This window comes from Punica granatum, chromosome 7 (assembly GCF_007655135.1).
Source record: "Punica granatum isolate Tunisia-2019 chromosome 7, ASM765513v2, whole genome shotgun sequence".
Classification (NCBI taxonomy): domain Eukaryota; kingdom Viridiplantae; phylum Streptophyta; class Magnoliopsida; order Myrtales; family Lythraceae; genus Punica; species Punica granatum.
In genome coordinates this window covers 977,285-998,414 of record NC_045133.1, presented here as the reverse complement: position 1 = coordinate 998,414, position 21,130 = coordinate 977,285, and the positions used below count along the sequence as shown (strand labels likewise).

At 38.9% G+C, this 21,130-nt stretch overlaps 2 protein-coding genes and 1 non-coding gene across 3 annotated transcripts; 2 read left to right on the top strand and 1 right to left on the bottom strand.

Moving 5' to 3' along the window:
• Positions 1-3,575: 3,575 nt before the first annotated feature.
• On the top strand, positions 3,576-6,785 carry LOC116215486 (serine/threonine/tyrosine-protein kinase HT1-like). The gene is made up of 3 exons (XM_031551211.1): positions 3,576-4,611; positions 5,683-6,138; positions 6,333-6,785. The coding sequence occupies exons 1-3, from the start codon at positions 4,252-4,254 to the stop codon at positions 6,570-6,572; spliced, it is 1,056 nt and encodes a 351-aa protein (XP_031407071.1). The 5' UTR covers positions 3,576-4,251; the 3' UTR covers positions 6,573-6,785.
• A 105-nt stretch (positions 6,786-6,890) lies between these two features.
• TRNAL-UAG lies at positions 6,891-6,970 on the top strand. Its single transcript has one exon. It is a non-coding gene; the product is annotated as a tRNA-Leu (tRNA).
• A 2,719-nt stretch (positions 6,971-9,689) lies between these two features.
• LOC116214311 (cytochrome P450 71A25-like) lies at positions 9,690-12,291 on the bottom strand. The gene is made up of 2 exons (XM_031549721.1): positions 11,161-12,291; positions 9,690-10,492 (listed from the first exon to the last, which is right to left on the bottom strand). The coding sequence occupies exons 1-2, from the start codon at positions 12,145-12,147 to the stop codon at positions 9,878-9,880; spliced, it is 1,602 nt and encodes a 533-aa protein (XP_031405581.1). The 5' UTR covers positions 12,148-12,291; the 3' UTR covers positions 9,690-9,877.
• Between the last annotated feature and the right edge of the window lie 8,839 nt (positions 12,292-21,130).

Sequence of the window (21,130 nt, the reverse complement as noted above, 5' to 3'; positions counted from 1 at the left end):
GATGTCTCCCCTAAATATGTTTTTCAATGATATAAGTAAAGATCGCTAATTGTCAAGTGGGGATATCGTTTGATTTATGTCGTCATGTAATAATAATACTACCCAACGATTAGGTGTTAGAGATTTAGACAAGTTGGCAAATCCTTTTTCCCTCTCTCTTTTTTTTTCATAATTATTTGTTATTATTTCCAGCTTTTCAAAACTCTTATGTAGTGGATAGAGAAACAATTCAGATTTGCTGATTCTCCCGAAAAGATTAAATAAATAAATAAAAAACCGAGGGGTCGGACTAAGTGATGAGGAGAAATAATTGTATACTTGATGGGTGTACCGGAATTTTGGCGCGATCGAGGGATTCCTCGATAGTGCTGATCGAGATGACACGTGGCACTCTGCCCGACGCACAATGCATGTGCATGTTTCTGATTATATTCTTTTTTTTTCCGCAGTTGTTCCAATCGCCTTTTATTTTATAGGGAAAAATTAATTAATTAATCTGGAAAAATTGTTCAAAATTTCCTTTTTCGGGGAAAAAAATTATGCATTAAGCTAACACGAGCGATCGACCATGTGTAATAACAAATTTTATCCATCATTTTTGGCTTTCGGTCGTGTTGTGACTTCTACATTGCATATAAAAAGATAACTCAATTATCACAAAAACCAACGTTATAAACCGTTATACTTTATTTTCTCATAATAATTAGAGGAAAATTAGGTAGTATACAATCATTCGTAATTATGTTGAGAAAATGAAGTGGCAAGTTGAGTTTATGTATCACCAAAAGAATGATTGATTACTTTGATCTCTGACTGCAATTATTATGAATTCTTTTCTTCTTCTTTTTTTCTGAAAGTCAATGAATGTCCATTGATGATAAAAACAGATACAAGAAAAAAATGTCAAAGAAAATATATTACAGAGCTCGGAAAAACAATTAATCTACCTAAAATCTTTATAAAAGGAGATGTGATAGACTGAAACATATCAAGTAATTATATATACTATTATGGATTTCTTTCGTCAATCATTAAAAGAGCTAGTTATATTTACATATATGTATATATATTAATTCCATTTTAATTAATTAATTAATAAAATAATGGATAACGTGCTTCCGGGGAAGTTAAAGCTAAATCAAGCCACACCCGCTGCTAACACCATTGCGCCTCCTCTAGCAGCCGGGTGGCACATTCAGCCACGCGGGTCTTGCCACGACATAATTTTCATTTTCACCAGCAATTTCTTAGACACAAAATACTAAGTATATCTATAATCACATCACAATGTATAGTGACGGCTGCTAAACTGTGATCTATGTGTGCTATTATTTTTATTTTTATTTTTTTCAAGTGAGTTGGTATGTATTCCAAACCTATTGATCTTGGCACAAAATACTAACTAAATCTAGAATCAATCACAATGTACAGTGATGGCTGCTAAACTGGGGTCCATGTGTGCTATTCTTTTTTTTTTTTTAAGTGAGATAGTATGCATTTCCAACTTATTGATTGAGATACTCACATTTAAAATTGTGATTGACCTGAGGAGATATTTTCAATGGATTTTCAATTCTTACATTGCAAGTGAAGTTGTCACAATTTATCATTGAAGCACATTCAGTTTCATATGTACAAATTCTACCATGTAGTGGAAAGATGCAAAACTCTTTAGAAGTAGTCTCATGTTTAAAGATGACAACCATGCAAGCAAATTAATCTCAACATCGTCAATAATAAATAAAAGAGTAATAATTTTGAGAAAGCAAATGTTCGGCATGTACCGCGCTAGTGAACTAAGAGATTGAAAGTTCGATTCTCAGTAATAGAACTATCTTTATCCATGAATTTCTCATTTTATTTTCGTTTATTAAGTACATATTTTTTCTTTGTAATTAAAAAATTAATAATTAATTAACACAAATTTGGGGGTTGGGGGAGGGGGTTTGCGGAATTGATGACTCACTGACAGTAATTTGCTTTTTCTTTTTTTTCTTTTTTTTAAGGGAAGTGAAGAAAAGGAGATAACCGTATACGGAAGAGGACCATACGGTCTGTCCGACAAACCCACGGACGTTTCCCTGTGGGCTTGGGGCCCCACGTGCCTTCCACTCCTGTCCTGCCAACTGCCTTTCACCCCCCCTAAATTACCGAGTTGCCCCTTCACTTGTCAAGTTGCCAACCATTCGTCTCTCTGTCTCATCCGCTTTTCTATATTTTTTTATTTTGATATCAGTAATCAATCGATCCCAATTGTGAGTTAAAAAAATTAAATAAAATAAAAAAGATTAAAAGGATAAATACTTTAAATTCAAGTATTTAGTATTTCAGTTCAAGTGTTTAATATTTTTAATAATCGAAATTAATATAAGTATTTTTTTACTTTTAATTTTAATTAAGTATTTAGTATTACGATTGAAGTGCTTATTATTTTGTATAATCCATCACAAATAAAAAAATACTAAATACTTTAACTAAAATATTAAATATTTAAATTAAAATATTAAACGTGTCACGATAATACAAAATTATATTAGAATTTTCCTCATCATCACAAAACTGTATTAAAAGTGGGAAATAAAGAAAAAGGATTGAAGGAAAATGGGGGGTAAAAAAAAAAAAACAGAGAGGAAAGGTTCACATGTCTGAGATAGCTTTTGTCTCGACCCAAAAAGACCTGCAAACAAAAACACATGGTAATGCAACCGCCTTTCGTTTTGCGTTGATAGGTTTTCTCGTCAAACCTCAAAAGTGTACAGATTCATCCCCACATTTAAATCCTTAAAACACAATTCCAACCCCAAAAATCCCTAGCCCCTTGCAAAAACATCCACACAACAAATCAAAATACATATATTCGAGTATGCTCATCCATTCATGCGAGGAAAAAAAAAAAAAGAAGAAAGAAACTCTTCATCCTCGTCAAAAGACCATACACGTTATCTTTTGGCCTATTCAAGGCTAATTTAGGTGACTGACTCAACTCAAGTGTCTCTAGAGTACATACTATGTACCACAAAGACTGTACCAATGGTTGCTAGATTAGGCATCTCCTCAAAAGGTAAAACTTGTTCTAGAATATTTTTTAGTAAAATGCATTGCACGCGTTTATCTCATTCTCGTCCCTTCTCTTGATTCTTTCATAGTAACACATTGCAAGAAGAAGATACTTACAACCGACTATTTTGGCTTAATTAGGTGTTCTTGTCGAGGACTTGAGCCCTGTGACTCGGCACGTGCAACCATTATGACTTGCTTAATGAAAACAGTGCAAGCGACTCAGGAGACTGCTCTTATGGGGTTGCCCGTGGTATAATCCTACAAGGGATCGACCCAACGAGTACATATCGATGCAGTAGCTCCGTTGTTACGTATGCCGCGTGATCTGGGTCCCAACACTCGAGCATTCACTTCCCTTGGGACATATAGTGTAGGCCAGAAGGCAATGGCATTATGGGTGATTACATGGGGAGAGGGAGGGGCTGTTGTGGAAGATTGACGGGTAAGGGTCACTGTCGCATGACCCGTTTGTCTCCTCAGAAGCGGATCTTCGCACGTTATGAGTGTTATGGAATTGAATATTTGTATACTTCTCTGCTCACAGACACGCGAGAGAGAGAGAGAGAGAGAGAGGGAGCTCTTCTAAATGAATGAATGACAGAGTTCACAGTGATGAGATACCGGCATACCCATCTCCTGCACATCTTCTCCCTCCGCCATTAACGAAACTCCAAACCCAACCACCACCGCACCAGCCCATCTCAGTCTCACCCCCCACCAAAAAATCTCAGCCTTCTTTCCTTCTTTCTTTTCCGCCATGGCCTTAGCTTCAGATTCATTCACCAGCTCGACCCAATGCCCCTCCCTGCACCTTCGTTACTCAACAATGGCGGGCCTTCGTTAGTTCCGTTGCTTTTCTTGTCTTATTCTGTCCTCTTGATCTGAGATTCAGCTCAAAGCGCACGCCTTTCCAGTCAAAACCGAAGCTTTTGTGCCCCTGAAGCAGATTCCTCCCTGCAGTTTTGGCATTATCCTTGCCATTTATAACCTCGGCCATTTTAGCGAAGCAATTCAAGAGAAGTCCCAGATGTAGCGGGACGCGGAGGAGATCGACCTCTGATAGAACAATCTCTGGTTCTTTGATCAAAAGGGTCTCGGCCGGTGCTGCGATTGCACCGGCATTGGGCCGACGGGGGCGGAGGAGGTCCCGGCTTTGATTGATGGTATTGCTGCAACTTAACCCTAACCCACATGAAGAATTTCCAGTTTTTCAAGCAGATTTCGAACAATGCGAGGTCCGAGAGGCGGCTCTCGCTCGGGGAGTACAAGAGGGCGGTTTCCTGGTCCAAGTACTTGGTGTCCTCCGGCGCAGAGATAAAAGGCGAGGGGGAAGAGGAATGGAGCGCCGACATGTCGGAGCTGTTCATAGGAAACAAGTTCGCGTCGGGACGCCACAGCCGGATTTACGGGGGTATTTATAAGCAGAGGGATGTGGCTATTAAGATTGTCTGTCAGCCTGAAGAGGACGAGGATTTGGCTGCTCTGTTGGAGAAGCAGTTCACCTCTGAGGTTGCCCTGCTTTTTAGGTTGGAACATCCCAACATCATCACTGTGAGTCCTTTCTCTGTTCTTGCTAATGGTTGTTTCATAGGATTGTATTGCAAAAGCTTGATCTTGCCAGTCATGTTCTGTTCTTTGAACCGTCTGTTTCTGTGTGTTCGCGGATAGGCGAGTCCGATAATTAGATTGGCAAATTTTGTTACTCTGTGCAAATAAGCAATCTGTAGTGATTACATTATTACAAAGTAGAAAGTCCTTATAGTGAAGCAACGGTTCGCTTCGGGATGTTTCTGACCTAAGGGGCGAAACTGAGTGAAAGAGTGTACGGACTAAATTGTATATGTAAGAATATCTAAGTACTGATGGGAAAGTGAAGGAGAATTGCTCTTTTTGAGCAACTCCAACGAATGCTGCGTTGCATGTAAATATGGTGATGTCCCCCTCAAGGAGGGAATCTAGGCCTTATTGTTCCTCTCATCGGTCAATATCTGTTGGGAGGTTTCTGGCCTGTTATGGTCATTTTCATTTCTTAAGAAAGAAGCTGCCGCTTCATATAATGGCACAAAGTGGTAACAATCGCGATTGTTCTACGAGAATTCTTTGACTTGCAGTTGGACTTCCTCTTTGTTTCAGTAGGTTCTCTAGCAGTTGATAAATGTAGAATGTCGAGTAGTTTACTATCGGCGTCATATTTGCCATTGGGTATGTTAATGAAGAGAAACTTATTATCTGAACTTTTGTTGTGATTCGATTCTCTTTTTATTCATCAATGCCTAACATGGCTTTACACCATATAAGTTGGAAAGACAAGCATTGACGAGAATAATATATATTCAGTAAAATGCTTCTTAGAATATCCATATTCCTGGATACATTGGTTTTCTGGCTGACCCTCTGAGTCTTTTAAAGGAACCTCTACCCATGGAGTTGACATAGAACTGAAAATTTGATCTGACCTGATGGTCCAAGGATGGAAGTAATTGGGCCTCTTTGGGTTATTATGATGATTCAGGTTTTCACTACAGAGAATTGTAATCTATTGCTCTCACTTATTGAAACTTTTGTCTGGGGAACTTCTAAGAAAATGTGATCTAAATGATCCATCGACTCTGTTTCGTGCAGTTTGTTGCAGCTTGCAAGAAACCTCCAGTGTTCTGCATCATAATGGAATACATGTCGGGGGGCTCATTGAGGAAATTCCTCCACCAGCAAGAGCCCTACTCAGTCCCCCTCAACCTTGTTCTAAAGCTAGCCCTCGACATCGCTCACGGGATGCAGTACCTTCACTCTCAAGGAATCCTTCACCGGGACCTCAAGTCAGAGAACCTTCTTCTCGGGGAAGATATGTGTGTGAAGGTAGCGGATTTCGGGATATCATGCTTGGAATCACAATGCAAGAGTGCCAAGGGGTTCACCAGCACATATCGTTGGATGGCCCCAGAGATGATCAAGGAGAAGCACCACACAAAGAAAGTTGATGTCTACAGCTTCGGGATAGTTCTATGGGAGCTCCTGACGGCTTTGACTCCATTTGATGATATGACTCCCGAGCAGGCTGCTTTTGCAGTTTGTCAAAAGGTACTTAATCTGAGTCCTACTTTACGACCCTTCTGGTGCCGAGCAATGGTATGGGGCCGGAATGCATTTTTACGATGGAGAAGAACTTCGGGTGGTGATGTTAGTGAGAATCTTCAAGAAAGTTTGGTGATTATTGTAATTATTCATCTAGTTGAAAGAACTCAACTGTATTAATTGTTCTCTATTTGTTGCAGGATGCAAGGCCACCATTGCCTCCAGAATGCCCTGCAGCGTTTCGGCATCTTATAAGCCGGTGCTGGTCAAGCAATCCCAACAGGCGACCCTACTTCGACGAGATCGTCTCGATCCTCGAAGGCTACTCGGAGTCCCTCGAGCAGGACCCAGAATTCTTCCTGTCCTTCAGGCCATCCCCCAATCGCTCTGTACTCCGTCTCCCTCGGTGCTTGCTGCCCAAGTGCATCACGGACCCATAGGCCCGAGACCAGTCCCATCTTAAAGGCCTGAGGAGCAATAGAGAAGGTTTTAGTGGAGTCAAACATTGTTAATGGGAATTGCAAAGTGTACCATATTCTTCTTCTTGTCAAAGGTCATGTCTTCTGATGATGACGACGTTCTTGTAATGGCTGTTTCATGCCAACGGAATCAGAGCTAATTTTCGTAATATTAGCTATTCTCGTTTTTCCTTACATAAGAGTTATGTCGTAAGGAATAAAAAGTACGTTTGTTTGTTTAAGATCATTAATGTTGACTAGTATGACTAAATAACTAAAGTTGCATGGCTACCCAAGCAAGACAGTTTGGCCGAGTGGTCTAAGGCGCCAGATTTAGGCTCTGGTCCGAAAGGGCGTGGGTTCAAATCCCACAGCTGTCATCTAGTTCTTTTTCTTTTGTTGTTATTACTTGGAGATCTTCCGACAAGATCGGTTCAAGGTTGAGATTCGCCCCCCCACCCTCCCCTCTTTCATAGAGAAAAGCAAAATACTAATAGGTCGGGGGCTCTTCTTCGTCCACTACAGTCGAAAAACTATGTCAATGCATTGATCGATATATACAGATGGGAAGTTCCTTGATCATGTGTGTTGATGTACCGGCGGCACCTTGGCCCGATGGGGCTGGCTGATCTTACGTTTGATTTCCAGCCAGTCATTACCATTCTCCAGCTCATTCATTTATTGGGGAATGGCTCCACCACTTGAAAGGCTGATGACACCAAGGACGTATAGACTCTGAGCTGAACAGAGCTCCCAGGACCGCGAACACGATACGAGGTTCTACGAGGGGTGTCGATGGTAATTACCGTCAGATATTGTTGATTGTTACTTCGCTGATGATGATTCTTTCTGCTAAGTGTTAATGAAATTTCGAATTCTCTCGTATATGGAACAATTTAGATGCACAAAAACAAAAGGAACGCGGAAAGAAGGCTTGATGATTGTCAAGTTAAGAGTATATTGTTTGGAAAAGCTTGCTGCAGCATCTGTCCATAGCGTGGATGTTTCAATCCTGCAGGTGTCAGGAGCTGCTATGATGAGATGAGGGGAAGTGTGTGGTTGAAACTCTGATGTTTGATTATTAAGACAGCTTGCAATCGGTAAGGCAACCTTTATATATGAGTAGTATTTATAGTTTGTCTCATGCAATGTTCTCTAATTTCTTTTCGGGTTGCTGGGATCTTCAACACCCATGGTCCTTGCATCAATAATGATGATGGTGGTGCTGTCAGTAAACTTTATCGCTCAAACAGTTAGGTAATATCTTGTATCAACATTAATCGACTTTCATTAAGGTTTAGCTTGTTGCTGCTATCATATTTCACGTGGGAGTTTGTATATAACTCTTCAGTCTTCTATTTGTTGCAGTAGAAAATACTATGGGTGATTGGTTTCGGGTACCCTGTATTTTTCATAATACCCGGACCCTACCCTGTAAGAGACAGGTTCCAAGATTTTGGAACCGGACCCTACCCTGTTGAATCATGGAACCGGAACCTACCTGGAACCTGTATTATACCATAGGTTCCGGGTACCATGTTGGAACCTGTAAATTTTTTTTTTCTCTAAATAAAATCGAAAATGTCACATATATAATCAGTAATTACGCCAAATAGAATATCAACAAAATTTAAATTAATCCACAACAATGAAATAATAATATGTCTCATCAATCCATCGACAAAATTGAACATCCATAATACGATCTCACACAACAAAGTGTCTATATTCTGATTCATTAGAGGCGATAGTAACTTTACTCTTTCCTCTTTTTTTTTTTAAATAAATAACCGGTTCCGGGTACCCTGTAGGCAGGAATCGGAACCGGAATCGATTTTCACAGGTTCCTAATTTTAATAGCCGGAACCTACCCTATTTTCAATACGAGTTACCCAGATCCTACCTGTTAGGGTAGGTTCCAACCGGTTCCGGGTATACCCGGTACCCGTGCACATCCCTAGGAAATACTGTTCGGGCACTCGGGACACAAACTTAGAGCTTTTGTTATATGTCTCGGACATGGTATCTGAAATTGTCTCTCATGGTCTTAATTAGTGAGTTGTGATTTGTTGAAAATGGGAGCCCTCAAGTTGTTCTTCTCAATTGTGAAAGTTGATGGTCTAATTCGACTTATGAAAGGAGAGCACGCCAGACCAGTTACCCTTGGTAAATATTATGCACCCTTTGTTTTACATTATAAGTGATTCGTCAATATGAACATAAGAGTTTATGTATCGATTCTGTATAGGTTTCTCTATATTCTTTACAGCCCAATAAATTAGATCTTGTGAAGGAAGTAAATTTCACAATTTTCTTTCAAAAAAAATATTTCATCCTATTCTTTTATTTTCTCCTTTTCCATTTGCCCTTATTTAAACGGTGACCTTTTTAACATTTTTAGTAACCTAAAATTTTTGCAATTTTTTTTTAATAATTTGTTGCCTTTATACTTCCTTTCAATTATTTATTTGTTTTTTTCTTTGCCGCCATTTCAACTGTTCAAATTGTCAACTCTAGAGTGCGTTTGGATTGAGAATTGAGTTGAGTTGAGTTTTGATTTTAATTGATTTATAATGATTGTATTGTTGAATTATGAGAAAAAGTGTGAAAAAATAATATATAATTGAGAAAAAATAATGATTAAGTAATGATTGTGTTGTTGAATTGTGAAAAAAGTAATGAATAGTTAAAAGAATTTAATATTAAAAAATAAAAAAAAGTAATGATTGTGATATTGAATTGAAGATAAGTTAAGTTGAGTTGAACATTATTTATAAAACAAATACACCCGCTAGCGTTTTTGAAACAACATAGATATAGCTCTCTCGCTCTCTGTTAGAATCGTGTCATGCACATCATTAATGTTTATATATTTCTACACACACATATATATAGACCGACCAATCTTAAGGATGGCAAGCAATGAAATGGAAAATGCGTTCTAAAACATGCAATGTAATCACGACATGTTTTACGAATTTTAAAAATTTGACCGGCGAGTAGCAACTACAAATAGCTAATGATAAATTGTTAAAACTTACACTATTTTTTATTTCGCACAATGGAGGTATGTGAACCTAATACAGTGATAAGAAATAATACATAATAAAGGGGCACATCATTTTTACTGATAAGAATCGAATTTAGAACATCTTAGTTTTGAATCGACGTCTTGTAATTGCACCAAGACCCCTTCCTCTTTAAAACTTACACCTTATTTTAGAAATAGAGGTCTTCTCGCTACATTTTATTGCATGCATGAAACATTACGTTACAACACAGATATCCTAAGAAGAGTAAGGGGTTGCAACGGCCAAAAGCGGAACTTTCCTATGGATAGTGAGCCCAGTGCACTGAGTCATGTCCAAATCCTCAGCCCTCATTCCCGGAGGCAACGCCCAATCAAACCTGAGCATCAGATTCGCCAGCACGAAATTGTCCATGGCCATAGCAAACGCAATCCCTGGGCACCCCCTCCGCCCCGCTCCAAACGGGATGAGCTCAAAATTTTGCCCCTTGTAGTCCACGGGGTTGCCCAGGAACCGCTCGGGCTTGAATTCATCCGGGTTGGGGCCCCATGAGTCGGGGTCCCTCCCAATGGCCCAGGCATTGGTGATGACCATCGTCCCGGCAGCCACGTCGTAGCCATTGATAGTGACATCCCGAGTCACAGCCCGTGGGAACAGAAGCGGGAGTGGAGGGTGCAGTCGAAGGGTCTCCTTGACGACGGCATTGAGGTAACGCAATCGGTCTAGATCTTCATCTGTGATGTTGAGCCTTCCCTTGGCTACTTCCCTAACTTCCCTTTGCAAATTCTCCATTACCTTAGGGTGCTTCAAGAGCTCTGTCATTGCCCATTCTAAGACCGTGTAAGTTGTATCAGTCCCTGCAGCAAAAATATCCTGCGAGCATAATTAATAGGAACAACATATCAGTATTATTAGATTGGACGAGTAGTCATAACAATAGAAAATCTTTCCAAAGCGATACTAATTGAAAACGGTCATCGCTGAAATCGAACAGAATATGCCATAATGACTAGGAAAAGGGGGGTAGCAATCCCTCACTCTGAAATCTTTGGATTAATTGTAACTTTCATCAATTTGTCCAAAGCAGTTCATTCACGACTTTTCTGCTCCATTTGTTTTCAGGATCTGATTTTAAGATTTTAATTCTAACTTTAATTCTACTCACTACACAACAAAAATCAACTCTTCAAAGTAAAAAAAGTAAATTCACATACAATTTCATTATACTCAATTTAATTTTTTATATTAAATTTTCATAACTATTTATTACTTTTTCACACATTTTCTCATAATTCAACACCGCAATCATTACAACCCGATTAAAATCAAAATCAACCAATTAAAATTAAAATCCAACTCCCAAACCAAACACAACTTTCTATTGTGAAAAAATATTAAAAAGCGTGCATTGTCAATCAGTTTTTTTTTTTGAAAAGTAAGCATTGTGTCAATCAGTTACCGTACGTATTATATGAACAATATTGTCCATTAATTATTCATCTAAAGAAGATCAAATTAAAAAGGGGACTAAAGATAATTACCAGGATGATAGCTTTGATGCTGAGTTTGCTAAGGGGAAAACCAGCCAAATTGCCCCTTTGGAATTCAAGCAGCACATCCACAAAATCCTTGTTATCACTATCACCGTCACCATCGCTATCATTATTGTTCCTAGTACTATTATTATCGTCATTATTATATTTTCTCTCTTCTTGTTGATAAGGTTTGTTCAACTTGCTCACATGCTCCTCCACAACTTGCTCCAAGAAATCGTCGAACTCCTTGGCCACCCTTTCAACTTTTTTATCCAAACCATTGAGCTTATTGATCCAACCCAAGCTCGGTATGAGATCTCCTACGTTAAACGCACCCAATAGGCCCACAAATTCCGCCAACAAGGTCTTAAACCTCCTCCCGATCGCCTCGTCCTCGCCGTACTTCCTTCCCAGCGCCGCCCGACACACCACGCCGTTCGTTAGAGTTGCAAAAGCATCACTCATGTCCACCGGAGTCGGGGAAGCATCCCCAATCCGCTTGACCAATAGGGCGAGCTCTTCCTCACGGACGGAACTAAACGACTGGACCCTCTTGTTGTTGAGCAGCTGGAGCACGCACAAGCTCCTCATCTGGCGCCAATACTCCCCGTACGGGGCCAACGACACGTCCTTCCCATCGTACAGGAGGCGACGGGCCGTGCTCCACAGGGGTCGGTCCGAGAACGCGATGTCATGGGTCTTCATGACCTCCCCGGCCAAGCGGGCCGACGAGACAATCAAGGCCGGTGCCCGACCCATGTGGACGAGCATGAACGGGCCGTACCTCCGGGACAAGGTCTGCAGGGTCTTGTGAGGGTAGGTGCCGAGCTGGTGGAGGTTTCCAATGACGGGGAGCGTGGGGGGCGAGGGTGGGACACGGCGCTTCTGGGTGGTGGATGACGGGTGGATCGCAGTGACACGGGTTCGACGCCATCCGATGACGAGAAGGGAGAGAAGTGGGATGACGAGGATGGAGATGAGAAGTGAGGCCATAGTATATGTCTTCCCCTAGCAAATTTCCTGCCCACAATTGGTTTGATTTTTCATTTTAATTGTTATTAATTAGAAGAGCCACCACGGAATTGTAATCATCGAACTTGATAGCGACTTGACATGAAAACAGAACATGAAGACTAAATTTCCTGACCTATCAAATCAACGTGATCATATTTGTATTTACTCGGAAAAAGGAACAAAAGAAAAATCAAAAGCGATCATGATAATTAATTAACGATCATTCTAAGAGGGGAAATCCAAAGCTTCAAAATGCGAGACAGCATGACAAAAAGTCATGCTAAAAATTAATATTAATTAAATCCTAATTTACTAACGAAGCCGGCATAACCCATACTTCTAGAGTTTAGTTGATTAAAAATATCCCTTTTTGACAACTTACCCCAAAATTTTATGATAAAGATGTTTTGTGTGCGCACCCGAATTTCGTCTCGTCGGGGCACGCATGCGCGCTTATGCAACGCGACTTGGGAGTGTCCACCTTCCCGGAGACGCGCGACAGATGCACGTGAGAAGGAGTCGCCACTACCTGTTTACGACCCGAATGTCGAGGGCCGGTGAGTCACCAGGGTTTAGGAGTATGGATACACCTAGTATGCTAAGGCAATGGTCTTGTACGGAACCGAAAATTTCGAATTCGGGAGTTCTATTACGTGTGGGCCTATATCTCACACGCCCTTTTAGTACTCTAGTTTGCTAGGCTTGCCATTTCATTTATTTACCGCATGATTTAGGGTTGCACTCGACTCGCCCGTTTTAACACCGTAAATTCGAAGAGACACTTGAATCGTCCACTCTCCAACCGGGATTATTACATGAATAAATATACATCATAAACCCTTACATTGTTCTCTCAAATAAATAAAAGACAAGCTACAATGACTAAATCCCGATCGGTTCGCATTCGGCCATTATTTCATTCATGCTCATCGTATGGTTTTGGAAAAGACCGAAAATTAAATTAAATGCGCACTCGGTGTATGGGGGCATTAGACCCTGTGATCGACGGTCATGGGTGTTGGACCTAGTGTGAATCGAGTCCTAAAGGATCGGGTTCGATCCGCATAACAAACAAGTGCAAAAATGTAACAAGCAAGCTCAAATAAACAAACAATGGGGTTTCTTGTTATCGCCGAATTTACGTGAATTAACTGATTATTAACCGGGGTATATTGGCATACAAATCCTACCTTAAAACAAACAAAAGGGATGATAGATAGGGTATGTAGCATTCGACATTATTTTAACGGACCCAACAGACATTTGGCTTTTACAGTGGTCAAGTCCTGAATGTGTGGGTTATTTTTAGATTATTTTGTATCGTGACAATATGGCTTTTACAGATTAAGAGTATTTTCACCTAAAACCCGAAAACCTAACCCTCTGTTTGACTATTTGCCCATGTTTGATTAAGCCAAGTTTGTGATTAGTTTGTTTTCCCATATTTTGACCAATTCTATGCACAAACCTACGCTATGATTACGGCAGAACAAGAACCAGTAATCATGCCCTTGAATCGGTAAATATGTGTGTGTATGAAAATCAGGATTACGTTGCACGTATCTCAGTGCTTTTAAAATTGTGAATTTGAAAAGGGCATGACTAACAGTTCTTGAATTGTCGACGTGATTACAGATTGTTAATCGGTTCATACAATTCATTTAAAGGAGTCAAGTAATTTAATTTAGCCAAATTTAACGTCCCGATTATCCCGTATGTAGAATTTTAGGTTAATTAGAAATTTTTCGAATGCTTTAGTCTACGGATTTCGAGTCGTTGGAATAGCCATTAGTTGACTGCCCGATAAACTCTAATTTCCGACATTATCACGTTGTATACATATAATTACAAAAAATAAAATATTTAAATGAGCCATATACATTGTCGGTGGGTGATCCAAGTAGGAAAGGGTCGGATATTTTTTAGAAAATGTCTAGGGGACTGAATTGAACGATTTTAAAAGAGCAGGGACTGATTTGAAAATTCGGATGAAGTTTGGGGGGACCGATTTGAAAATTCTGAAAAAATTGGGGACTGTGTAAAAATTACTGAAAATGTCCCAGGACTTGTTTGAAACAAATTTGAAAATCTGGACTAATCTGAAAAGTGAAAAAAATGCCCAGGGACCAAACTAAAACAATATTAAAAGTTTCCGAAACTGGTTTTAAAATCCTGCAAAAATCAGGGACTGATTGGAACGTGCCAAAAATGGCCGGGACTCGACTGAAACGAATTTTGAAATTCGGGGCAGATCTGAAAAGTGTGGAAAATAGCCCCGGTACTAAACTGAAACAACTTGAAAAGTTCCTTGGAGTGCTTGGAAAATTCTGAAAAAATTCAAGGACTGATTGGAAAATGGTAAAAATGACTGGAGTGAATGAAACGAATTTTAAAATTTGGGGCAGATCTGAAAAAAATAAAAAAATGCATCATGAGGACTGAAATGAGACAAAATAAAAAGTTCGTAAAACCGAGTTTGGGACAAATTCGATCACCCACGCAACCCAATAACACTCATTTCACAACATATCCATCCAAGCAAACATTAATATTAAAAAATGGAGCTCTAAACGTGCCACTAAGTTGAGAATTTACCTAGTTCGGGAAGTTGAGGGGTGGTTCTGTAAAATAAAAAAATAAAAAAATAGAAAATGTTGGACTAATTGGGCCGGGCCGGACTGGACCGAACTGGGCCGGCTGAACTGGACTGGGCTGCTGGAATTCGGACTGGGCCGAATGGGCCGCTGGAATTTGAACTGGGTCGAGTGGGCCGCTGCTGCTAGACTGAGCCGACGTGCGTCCGCGAATCGCCGGGGATGACCAGACGAAGCTCGATGATGACCGTGAATCACCAGGGCTGGGGTGGACCGCCGAAGGCAACGATTTGCGGGGTGGTCCGAGCTCGGGCCTGCAAGGAAGATTAGGGAAGGTTATGAGGTCAGTGGCGCGACTCGGCGGAAGGAGGAAACCCGAGAGTTCGAGGGAAGCGTGTGCGGGAGGGAGTTGAGAGTCGAGCTGAGGGAGAACGGGTTCCCGAGAGCGAGAGTGCGGTGTGAGCTGAGGGAGAGTCGAATTGAGGGAGAGAGTCCGGTGAGGTGAGGGTCGAGCTAGCGGAATAGGATCGAGGAGCCGAGAGTTCGAGCTGAGGTTTTCTTTTTCGGCGAAACGAGCGAGCTGTGGGAAAGCGTGAGTCGTCCGAAAAAATCGAACTACGGGCCGTGTGTGTCTGTGGACGAGCTGAGGGAGTCTCGGCCGAACGAGCTGCCGGTTTTTTCCTCTGTGAGCTCCGGGTTCTTTTTTGTTTTTTCGGAAGAGCCGAGTTCCCCCCCAAAAAAAAAAACCAAAGTTCGGCTAGGATTTTTTTCTTTTTTTTTTTTCGTGCTGGAGTCGCGGCCAGGGTTTCGCCAAGAAGAAGAAGAAGGAAAGGGAATCGAAATCGGCGAGATTTTTGCCGGAGATTGGCAGATTTGATCCTCAGAAGAAGGAAAGAAAAAAAAGAAAAAAAAAAGGAAAGAAGAAGAACAGGAAACGGAAGAAGTTAGGGGAAGGGGTGGTAGGGAAAGTTTCCTTTTTTTTTTTTTTGAAATTAGTGGGTCAGACCGACTCTGATCGATTCTGACCGACTCTGACTTTTTTTACTTCTTTTTTTTTTTTAAATTAACGCGCGTAGAAATTAAAATTCTTGTCTTTGCAATTTGATGACCAAAAATTGATCCGGGACCGGCATTGTGTTCAGAAAAATTTACGGATCACTGTTATGCAATAAAATATTTTCCAGCCTTGAGTTTTCTTCTTGGATTTGAAAATTGACGTCGACGCGTGCGAAATTCGAAGACACCCCGTAAAAATATTTTTATAAAATTGATGTTAAATTAGAAAAATGTCATTTTTCAAAGGCGATGAATGCTCGAGCAATTTACTAGAAATACTTCCCTCATACGGGATGACAAAGTGACGATTTTGTCCCTTTGGAGCCGGCGGACTGAAATGGGGTGCTGACATTTTGAATATACAAAACACTCAAGTAACCACGAAGTCGTCAATTGACAAAAGAAAAATCTAAAAATAATTCTTGTTTGTATGCTTTCGCCTCAAATCAATCATAAATTACAATACATAAAAATCTGGGCACAAGATGTGGTCGCAGGTTGTATCATATAAGACAAATCATAAAACTCCAATTCCACTTTAATGGACCTTTCATTTTCAGTTAAAATAATTTATTTACTGAAATTTATTTGTACTACATTTTAAAAAAAAACTTACTTCAGTTCATATTATTTATATGTATTTTGATATAACTAGGTAGACTCCCGCACGCTATGTAGGAACTTCAAAAAAATTAATAACATATAATTATTTGACATATACAATAATTTCTCGAGGTCATGATAAATCTTTTTAAAAAATATTTTTTAATATCCATTGAAATAAGTAAAAATACTTTCTAACTTTATAGAAAATCTTTTAATATTTATTCATCATTTTCAATATAAAATTAATTATTATAACTGTATCAAATTTCAAATATCCATTGAAAGTTAGCAATTGGAGCTCCCATGATTTACGCTACATTCAACCACAAGTTAAGGGTTATCAAATAGAGTTTTCGAGTATTGCGCTTTTCAGCTGTTATATATTATAATAGAGTACGAGTATTCTTGAAATAATAATAAAAAAATCGATAATTTACAAAATCTCCTTCACATACGAGATATTATTTCAAGTTCCATGCACTAAATATCGTATAAATAGATGATATGAAAATTCAAACACACATAGTGGTAATTATAGCACTTCCTTTTGACCATAGAAAACGTCCGGAAAAACTTGTTGTGGAACTACCGAAAATTATACATATTATATTCATTTTAATTTTCCTACTCTTATATGTTATGGAAGATATCTCTTTTACAAGTTGTTGGCAATTTTTATAAATTAGAATAAATATTTCTTTTTTGTCATGAGATTCAATTTTTTTTAATCCCACTCACAATTTATATTGATATATATACTTGGCACATATATTTTTTCTACTTATATATATTATTGGTGTATATGTTGATTATTCATATTCACATATAGAAAATATTGATAACATATTACCGCACAACTCGGGTATGAACTAGTTATAAGATAATTTTGGATTCGATGATTGTCAGTGGGGGACTTTCTATATTCTTTTTTTTCCCATTATTCATTTTGCTAATTTGTAAGTTTTTTTAACAAATTTATAAGCCCTTTTTTATATATATCTATTACTACTTGTACTGGAAAAGGGGTGAGTAGTGTCACTTTCACTTCTCTTTTTGCCTGTATTCTGATAATTCTATTAATTAAGAGCCATTTGATTATGAGTATGATAGTAATTTCAAACAATAATTACCATATTCCACTCCACTTTTTTCTCCATTTCTCTTTTTTCTCTCATTTCTCCTTTCCGTTAGAAAAAAACTGTCCCCTATTTATCGGAAGAAACTAACAATTACAAAAACCAACCTCGACTCTCATTTTCCATTGGCACTATTAAATAATAAAATAAAATAAAATAAAATAAAGCACACACTTTATTAATAGATTTTTTAAAATTACTTTTACTGAATTTCACAATTCTATTATCACTTTGCTTACTTTAAAGTACTTAATGTGAAAGTGACAAAGTATGAGCTTAACGCTGCCGATATGTTTCAATTTTTTGATCTTCTCTTCTTCTTCTTTTGCCCTATGCATAGCGCGGTTGCATTCCTCTAGTATTAATATACTTAAAAGGAAAAACAAACCTTTCGTCTAACTTTGATCTTTTCCAATTTGCCTGTACTAAATATACTTGAATTCATAAAAACTGCTAATTCAAGATGAAAATAGTAAAATTACCTATAAAAACTATCAAGTCACTCTCATATTTCCTACTTTTTCTCCCCCTCTCCTCTCTCATCCTCTTGAACATTACTTTTTTTCTTCTCAAATAATTATATGATCACATAATAACAATTATGTTATTTTTATTTTATAGTAATTAAAATTGTAAATTTAATTAGAAGTAGCATTTGCCTAATATATTTTTTAAATTTAAGTTAAATAACATTTTTATATATTATGTTCATAAACAAATAAAATAGTATCTTTTCAATGATTATGCACGTAGGATGGGTTTGTTACCAGTATAATTATAATAAAATTTTTAAAATGATTGTTTTTGTCAATGGGAGAATGGGGCGTACGCGTGGCCACTTTGTAATCACCTCCAAGGGGTTTAAAAAGAATAAGAAACTTCTAGCCAAAAGGAAGGAGACGAGAGAGAAATTTTTGTAGGATTTTAAAAAACTGTCATGTCAAATTCTTGCTCTTTTGGTTTTTTTTCTTCGATCCAAACAGAGGATTATTGTTAGGCGATTGACTGATCAAATCTATAGATATTTTTCTACAATCACACGCTTCTTACACTAATATAATTAGTTTCCCAAGCAGGTGATACGAGTTGTCATATTATCCTAAGTAGAAAAAGAGTCGTTTTCGTTTTTTTTTTTTTTGTAACTAATGAGGGATTATATCAAGGTGATTAGCGTATATACAATTAGTGTATATCGGAAAATTAGGATATTTTGAGGGTAGAGAATTGCAGTCAACCGTTCGAAAGAGATGCAGAGGCAGTGGTGATTTGAGAAGGATGAAAAACACGGCCCAATATGCTGAGATGTTTTCTTGGATAAATAGTAATACTTCATTGATAACAAAATAAACTTACATAAGAAATTAGTACCATTTACCTCTATACAGTGCAAATAAACTGAAAAGTCCTAAAAAGTCTACCCTAAAATCAGCTATGGGCAGTATCAAAATGAAACATATGCCCCGCTAGGACAGAATGTACAATTTTGCATGAGAAGCGGGGGAGAACGGATAACTTCGCTTGCACATCCGAAAAGATCCTCCGAATTATAATTGTTGGTGACTAGACTTACTCTTGGTAAATCCTAGTGTTTATCTCCCTCCATTTGCAATATATGTAATGAGTCCATAGAAGCTTGAGACAAATAATGTCAAGCTTCTTTCCACGGAGAGAGGGGATCCATCAAAGTTCCGTATTCAAATTGACATTGGGTCTATTCAAATAGACTTCTTCAAATTCCTTGAGTGATCGGATATTCAAAAAAGAGGTGATCTCGAGTCAACAACTCCATACTACAAAATTCACATTCGGCTGCAACAAGCGAAATTCTCTAATTAAGAAGCCGGTCTTTTGTACTCAATCTATTATGTACACAAAGCCAACTGATAAAAGAAGATCGAGGAAACTGCCCCTCAAACCAAACTACATTCCTCCGTTCCTTCTTTGAACTCCTGGTTCTTAAGCATTTCCAGGCATTAGCAATAGAAAATGTCTCAGATTTGTGAGGCATCCATGTGACTGTATCATGACTGGACGGTTGAATTGTTGCTGCTAGGTCACGGATTAGAGTTTAAGGCGCCAGATTTAGGCTCTGGTCCGAAAGGGCGTGGGTTCAAAATCCCACAGCTGTCATCTAGTTCTTTTTCTTTTGTTGTTATTACTTGGAGATCTTCCGACAAGATCGGTTCGAGGTCGAGATTCGCCCCCACCCCACCCTCCCCTCTTTCATAGAAGTCCTGTTGGATCATCGAGAAAAGCAAAATAGGTCGGGGGCTCTTCTTCGTCCACTGCAGTCGAAAAACTATGTCAATGCATTGATCGATATATACAGATGGGAAGTTCCTTGACCATGTGTGTTGATGTACCGGCGGCACCTTGGCCCGATGGGGCTGGCTGATCTTACGTTTGATTTCCAGCCAGTCATTACCATTCTCCAGCTCATTCATTTATTGGGGAATGGCTCCACCACTTGAAAGGCTGATGACACCAAGGACGTATAGACTCTGAGCTGGACAGCGCTCCCAGGACCGCGAACACGATACGAGGTTCTACGAGGGGTGTCGATGGTAGTTACCGTCATATATTGTTGATTGTGATTTCGCTGATGATGATTCTTTCTGCTAAGTGTTAATGAAATTTCGAATTCTCTCGTATATGGAACAATTTAGATGCACAAAAACAAAAGGAACGTGGAAAGAAGGCTTGATGATTGTCAAGTTAAGAGTATATAGTTTGGAAAAGCTTGCTGCAGCATCTGTCCATAGCGTGGATGTTTCAATCCTGCAGGTGTCAGGAGCTGCTATGATGAGATGAGGGGAAGTGTGTGGCTGAAACTCTGATGTTTGATTATTAAGACAGCATGCAATTGGTAAGGCAACCTTTATATATGAGTAGTATTTATAGTTTGTCTCATGCAATGTTCTCTAATTTCTTTTCGGGTTGCTGGGATCTTCAACACCCATGGTCCTTGCATGAATAATGATGATGGTGGTGCTCTCAGTAAACTTTATCGCCCGAACAGTTAGGTAATATCTCGTATCAACATTAATCGACTTTTATTAAGGTTTAGCTCGTTGCTGCTATCATATTTCACGTGGGAGTTTTTATATAACTCTTCAGTCTCCTATTTGTTGCAGTAGGAAATACTGTTCGGGCACTCGGGACACAAACTTAGAGCTTTTGTTATATGTCTCAGACATGGTATGTGAAATTGTCTCTCATGGTCTTAATTAGTGAGTTGTGATTTGTTGAAAATGGGAGCCCTCAAGTTGTTCTTCTCAATTGTGAAAGTTGATGGTCTAATTCGACTTGTGGAAGGAGAGCACGCCAGACCAATTACCCTTGGTAAATATTATGCACCATTTGTTTTACATTATAAGTGATTCGTCAATATGAACATAAGAGTTTATGTATCGGTTCAGTATAGGTTTCTCTATATTCTTTACAGCCCAATAAATTAGATCTTGTGAAGGAAGTAAATTTCACCATTTTCTTTCAGAAAAAAAAAATCATCCTATTCTTTTATTTTCTCATTTTCCATGTCCCCTTATTTAAACGGTGACCTTTTTTAAC